Below are 6708 nucleotides of genomic sequence, written 5' to 3'. Positions count from 1 at the left end.
CTAAACAAATTTAACTTTTGGGACAAATTATTAGAAATCAAAGTATTCTTACTAAAATAAAAAAATTCAAAAGTTTACTATGAAAAGATAAAAAAAAAAAAAAAACCACAAAAGCAAAAAAATATTACTATTAATCACCATATTATGAAATATTAGATCATTAAAACAAAACCATAAAAAAAACGAAATGAAGAACAACAAAACAATCCTATATAAAAAGAAAAGAAAAAATAACACAATTCTCAAAGTTTGGATCTCTGACTCCAAAGCAAGGCAAGGAAAACTACATGGCCAAAAATCTAAGCTTTAAAAAACCTAGTGGCCAAACTCTAAAACTACAAAAGACTACTGGCGCAAACATGCTTTATGATTTGATATATATAATAATGGTAAGTGTAAAAATATTTAATTTGAATCGTTTTTTGACAAAGCTTTTGCAGTTATGAGTTCTCATTTTAATCTTACCGAGAAAGAGTGAGTTATTGATTGAAAAATATAGTTGCTACACGAATCTGACATGATGGAGTTTCGGATAGTCAAAGTAGCTACCGAGACGAAAGAGTCGCACAGTTTCGGATAGTCAAAGTAGCTACCGAGACGAAACAGTCACACTTCGTGTTCCCCATCTCGTGTCAAATCTGTAAAATTAGGAACAACAAGCTAGAAGGGTCCAAGGCCAAAGCCTCATGATCATTCTCAAGCTCAAGTCTGATATATGCGTATGTATTTTATATATTAGTAGAGGAAGATGATCTTACCATGAAGATGAAGGGTTTTCGCAGTGGGTCACTATGTGTTCGTCCCAAATCTATTTGGTCAGACCCATACGGGTATGAGTATGATATACAACTATACAGTCTTATTCATCACGTTAACTTGTATATAATATTCCAGTGGCACATAAGCCACATCAGAAAGGAAAGAAAAACAAAAAGCCAGGTTTACAAAGCCAAGAAAGAATAGCAGGCTATTTGGTTCACAGATTTCTTTGGAATTTACATTTTATTCGTTTAATTGGGACATATAAGGAATTGGAATTGAAATTACTTCTAACAAAAGTACTTGGACTCATGTTCTCTCTCACTTCTTATCTCTCTCTCATCGATCAAAAACCACCTGCTATCCGCTTTCTATCACTCATCACACCCTTCTTCATCTCTCTCTACTGCAACACCCGTCTTCATCTCTCACTGATCAAGAAACTCAACTCAAGCCATCCATCCATATACGGCTCAAGCCCACCAGGTACAAAACCCACCAGTGAGATTTGAGGTCCAGTCCAGCTGCTCTAATGGTGAGGGGGAAAATACCTGTATCAAGAAACTGCAGAATTAACTTCTGGGCCTTTTCTTGTTCACGATATCGCCAAAGGAGTCAACCAACTGTTCTCCTAAGCTTTGAGGGTCATCCCCGAGTGTTCGGATGAAAGCGTCAACCATTCTACGTTCATGCTCGGTTGAACTCAGAGGAAACCACGTGAACAGTTTTCGTCTAAATTCCTTCGTGATGTGCCCTTCACGCTCAAGCTTTCGGAACACCACACAGTATTCATAGTTCTCATCCACATTACCACGGAGATCTGCTTCATCCCTAGGGATATCTTTCGGAGCAGCTTCGTCATCTACGTCAGGAACTATTACAATATTCGTGTGCAGCCCGTTTGACGTGGATGGTGACCCGTCAGCTTTCGAAGTGTTGTGCTTGACCAGATGACCAAGCCCACTCAATTCTGGACCTGATATATCATCCAAGCCTCCTTGTTCTTCAACATCAACCCAAGTTAGTTGTGGCAGTTTCCCAGAGTCTCGGCCTTTAAGTATAGAGTCTGGTTCAGCATGTTTGGCACCAGATGTTCCTTCCATTTGAGGAACAGAGCCTTCTGCAAGGGGAAAAATAAAACACGCATAGAAATTGAAGGGTCAATTCGGGTCATGTAACAGAAAAAACTAGCTAGCAGAAGCAAAGGTCAAACGGGTTGAAGTGTCCAAAGTGAATTTCTAATGCATAAAACCACCTAAATCATTTTGTTCATAAAAACAAATTATTATTGGAATACTATGGTTTTTGTAATCTTAACTGATGTATTAACGATTTAAAAATAAGTACAATTTGGACATAAAATTGTGCACCCAATTCAACCCAACCCAACCCAACCCGACCCATTTTTTAAACGAAAGAAGCCAGGTCGGAGTAGATACCTTTACCACCTGGGGCACTAGAACGTGTGGCAGAAAATTCATCTGCCTTTTGGAGTGCAGCATTACACAAAGCTTGCACTTCTCCTGCGACAGAGAGTTTGCTTACAGTAAATCGCGCCAGCTTGGCACACACCTCACCCAGTGGGCCCACTTCCGTCTCTAATATTTGTTTTGCCTCTATAACAAATTTCTGAAGGTCTTGAAACCTTAATATGCCATTTAGAATCCTAAAACTCAAATATATCCTATAGCATAGGATATCGACACGGCGGCACTCTTTAGCAACAGTCAGCTGCTTTTTCCAATACCTAGAATGATAACATATTGCAATGAATTTTTATATAATAACATTTTAGGAGGTTTTATAGCCAAACTTAAGGAGGACTCACCCAAGGATCTCTGAGGTATTACCACATGACGGACAACGATAACTCCCATCGAGCCGCATCCCTTGGCCACGATCAACCACTCCGACCTTTCGTCGATGGAGGGCACACTCAATGTGGCAAGTTGACCCACATGAACCTGATGCGCATTCCAACCAAAGACTAGGATCTTTGTTGTTATCAAATGAATGACAAACGTAGCATGAACACCTCTTGCAGAAGCGGTCAACATCATAAAGCACACCTTTACATGCAGTGTTCCTGCAGATCGATGTAGTTGGGAATCTAGAACCTTGTGGCTCTGTGGTTGGTGGGACTCGAATAGGGTTTTCCCCTTTTCTGTTGTTGCTTTCTAATGGTTGGCCTTTAGGACCCACGGCTACCTTCTTGGAATCCTGATTCTTCACAAATTTCTTATCCATTTGCCTCGATGATTTGTCCGGTTTTGGGTTTGATAAAGTTGATTGCTTTATCAAGAAAAATACACATGAGTTGTGATAGATAATTAATTAAATTAACCCTACCTATGAATGATAAGATGGAACTAACTCTGTATAAAAATTAAGTATGAAATGATGAAAGTAATGGTAAACATAGGGGTGCGAACTTCTGACACGACATGAACCTAACACGAAATTCACGGGTTTGGGTTTAGTCTAAACAGGTTCAGGTCAGTTTCAGGTTGAACCCGCAAACCCGTTTAGCTAAACAGGCCGGGTCCGTGTCAACCCGATCGGGTTGGCGGGTTGACCCGTTTAACCCATTTGTATTATATTTATTTTTAACAATATGTTTTATGTCATATATTAAATTGGGTGTGTATTTTATTCCATAATTAAAAAGAGAAGTTGACATAAGATTTTCTAAATTATATGTAATTGCATTGTGTACATTTGTGTTTTTTAGTAAAAATTTTAATTTTAATATAATAATTTGCGAAAAAAAAAATTAAAAAAAAATAAAAAACTTCGGGTTGAACGAACCCGGTGGTGGGAGCCACACGGGTGGGAGCCACACGGGTGAGGAAACGGCCACGGAAAAGGCCACGTTGGACGTTTTTTGACAAGACAAAAAAATGAGTTTTAACGACTTTCGGGCCCCTCTGAAGGAGCCGAAATGCTTTCCGCCGACCAGACGCCCCTGGTCCCCGGATAAATTTACCCCTCCTTATAAGTTAGAGACAAACGAACCCGGTGGTGGGAGCCACACGGGTGAGGAAACGGCCACGGAAAAGGCCACGTTGGACGTTTTTTGACAAGACAAAAAAATGAGTTTTAACGACTTTCGGGCCCCTCTGAATGAGCCGAAATGCTTTCCGCCGACCAGACGCCCCTGGTCCGCGGACAAATTTACCCCTCCTTATAAGTTAGAGACAAACGAACCCGGTGGTGGGAGCCACACGGGTGAGGAAACGGCCATGGAAAACGGCCACGTCATTTTTCACAATCTTTTACATTGACCATCACAATAATATAACATCAAAGAACATTACTCGGTTTATTTTAATTTAGGAGAATTCACGAACACAAAATACATCTACCAATACAGGAACCCCTAAGTCATGCTCTGGAATCAAAAGGATGAATCAGAATTGTTGTCAGTCTTGTGATATTGTTCCCATGGATCATCACTAACGAAGACTTCATCTGATTACGCATTAGTGTCATGATCACTGTCGTATTGGTGGTAGCACAAGCTATGGTATATGCATCCAAACCTACATATCGGGGGGGGGGGGTATGGTTGTAAAACACTTGACGATGCAGGGTTAGGGTTCTGCACAATCCAAGGACGTTGAGGTCGTTGCATAAAGGAGGTAGGATTTCGATTTTGATGTTCAACATATGGTGGTGGGTGAGGATGTTGGTCGAGGGGTGAAGCGCCAGGACAGTTCGCCTGGTGTCCAGCGAAGAGCAAAGCACTATTGTCATTGGGAAGAGGATCACCGGAGTAACGGAGGGATTGTGGGGGGAGTGAGTTATTGTTGGGTTGTGGTACAACAGAGTTACGGTTAGGTTGTGGGTAAACATTAGCGGGGTTTGCTTCCGATTCGTGTATGTGCACATGAAAGTGAAGGTGGAGTTCATTATCACGGTTTGCCATCAGCACAATGTTGGAGAATAAGATAATGTGCAAAAACACTTGTGAAGTGAAGGTATGCAAATCTATGGGTGTGATGGGGGGTATTTATGGTGTTATTATGAGTTATTTTAAAGTTTTTACATCCTGGCCCTATCTGGTACAAACTCCATTCAATACACACTCCATTCACAAGTTGGATTTAAGACATTTATTGTTAACACCTAATACCACCACTATAAATACGGACACAAAAACCTATTTTATTTTGCACCAAACTACCCAAATAGACATCTACCACATTTAATGGGGGACCCTGAAGACTACTTACTAGAGTTTGAGGAAGTTCCCGACACTCCCCCAGAAAGGATCCCCAAAAAGAGTCGCCGGTATTATCACCCAACCGAAGAGTCAAAGCACTGGTCAAAAAATGTAATGGACTTCTATGTAAACGGGGATTCTTCATTCTGTTTTTGTGGATTTCTCGGAAGAAAACAACTCGGCTCAGAATTTTGGGGTGCACTGCTAGGCTATGAAAACCACGGTTACTTGTCGGCACTAGTAAGTAGTTTGACTGTTATCTTTGAAACATATTCGTTTTAATTCATAAAGTATATAACTATCCACACTGCAGTATGTCGATGGTTGGGTTACCAGAATGATGAGGTTCCGAGGGATTCTAATCAAAAAGTCAAAAAAAACCAGAACAATTATATCCATGGTCCATTCTACCACCGCATTTCCTGACCCTTTTGGAGGAGAATCCAAACCACGGTGCCTTACCTTTTGCCATTGGATTGAAGGAACACTACCCTCCGTTTTGGGACGTTGATACGGTAACACCATAACATTCATTTTTTGGGGGAAGGTGTGCGTATATATTTAAATTAATAACTTTTTATCTTAGGTTTATATTCCAATATGTGTTGACCTACGAGACTGGTTCATGGTTCGTGTTGATATGCGGACACTTCACCTTACTTTGTACTTCACTGGATCATCTGGTTCAACAACTTCTGATGGATCAAATTTGATTCAAGTTAGGGTTTACCCAACCCTAGTAAAATTTGAATCATTATTCAAATCGTCTTTGGACCAAATTTCTTACTGGGAACATTCGGGACGGCCATTTGTAGATAAAATAATGGTCACACATACTGAAGTTTGCCAGCATGCTAAAGAAAACCCGACAGCTAATTCAGGGGTTTTAGTTTGTATGTTAATCGCAAATCTAGTTAATGACGAGCCAGTGAACGTTAATGGAGACCTTGAAGAGGCATTTGCTATGTATAGACGACATATGGCGGATGAGTTTTATGCAGCTCGTTTTACACCAGCTAATGTGTAATATAACTTTATTTGTTTCCCATCATATATGTAAAACAGGCCTCTATGCTATGGCTGTGATTTATAGTTAGTAGTGTAATTTTTTATATACTATTCAATTAGTTCGCGATTTCATTATAACAAACAATATAACAAACATATATATTAACTCATTCAACATTATTACACAACATTACTATAGGATCTGCCAAAAAAACTACTTCCCGTGCAAAAGCCCGTCCCTGAAAAGGATTCTTCAAGGGGTACTGTGATATGAAACATTTGTTCCCCCCATTCTTTGATGACTCTGCAGATACCGGGATGTTAGGTGATTCGAGAAATGCTGGATACGTGTGAGAAAACAGGCAACCGAACGTTCCCCTCCAGGGTCTCACGATTAAACAGATACGGGATCTGTTTTGTGATTGGGGAAGGGTTGGATACGCGTGAGAGGTTACGTGCAACAAAAACCAGGTACCTGCCTGCAACATCACCCAACATTACTATAGGATCTACTTAAAACACTGTAGCTTCCAGATTACATGCGTTGGCCTGAAAGCTCAAATGTCTTATGATCCTATACAAACTTTAAAACTGAGAACAACATCATGTTCAAACAACTCCCCGGTAATTCTCTAGCATGCAATGGGGACCGGGGTCAATCTGATAACTCATGTTTAAACCATTTAAAAAAATTTAGTATGAGAGGTGGTATACAG

General features: G+C 40.2%; 1 protein-coding gene across 1 annotated transcript; it reads right to left on the bottom strand.

Moving 5' to 3' along the window:
* Positions 1-839: 839 nt before the first annotated feature.
* Positions 840-3566, bottom strand: LOC110893747 (VIN3-like protein 1). The gene is made up of 3 exons (XM_022140866.2): positions 2588-3566; positions 2199-2506; positions 840-1879 (listed from the first exon to the last, which is right to left on the bottom strand). The coding sequence occupies exons 1-3, from the start codon at positions 3004-3006 to the stop codon at positions 1332-1334; spliced, it is 1275 nt and encodes a 424-aa protein (XP_021996558.1). The 5' UTR covers positions 3007-3566; the 3' UTR covers positions 840-1331.
* Between the last annotated feature and the right edge of the window lie 3142 nt (positions 3567-6708).

This window comes from Helianthus annuus, chromosome 6 (genome assembly GCF_002127325.2).
Source record: "Helianthus annuus cultivar XRQ/B chromosome 6, HanXRQr2.0-SUNRISE, whole genome shotgun sequence".
NCBI lineage: Eukaryota > Viridiplantae > Streptophyta > Magnoliopsida > Asterales > Asteraceae > Helianthus > Helianthus annuus.
This window is presented reverse-complemented; position numbering and strand designations above follow the sequence as displayed.

What these genes read in the sequence shown, in the direction of transcription:
- LOC110893747 (XM_022140866.2), bottom strand. Translation starts at nt 3,006, where the DNA reads ATGGATAAGAAATTTGTGAAGAATCAGGATTCCAAGAAGGTAGCCGTG. An exon ending in AATACCTCAGAGATCCTTGG is followed by an intron (nt 2,507 to 2,587) that starts GTGAGTCCTCCT and finishes TTATCATTCTAG; the next exon opens with GTATTGGAAAAAGCAGCTGA. An exon ending in TAGTGCCCCAGGTGGTAAAG is followed by an intron (nt 1,880 to 2,198) that starts GTATCTACTCCG and finishes TTCCCCTTGCAG; the next exon opens with AAGGCTCTGTTCCTCAAATG.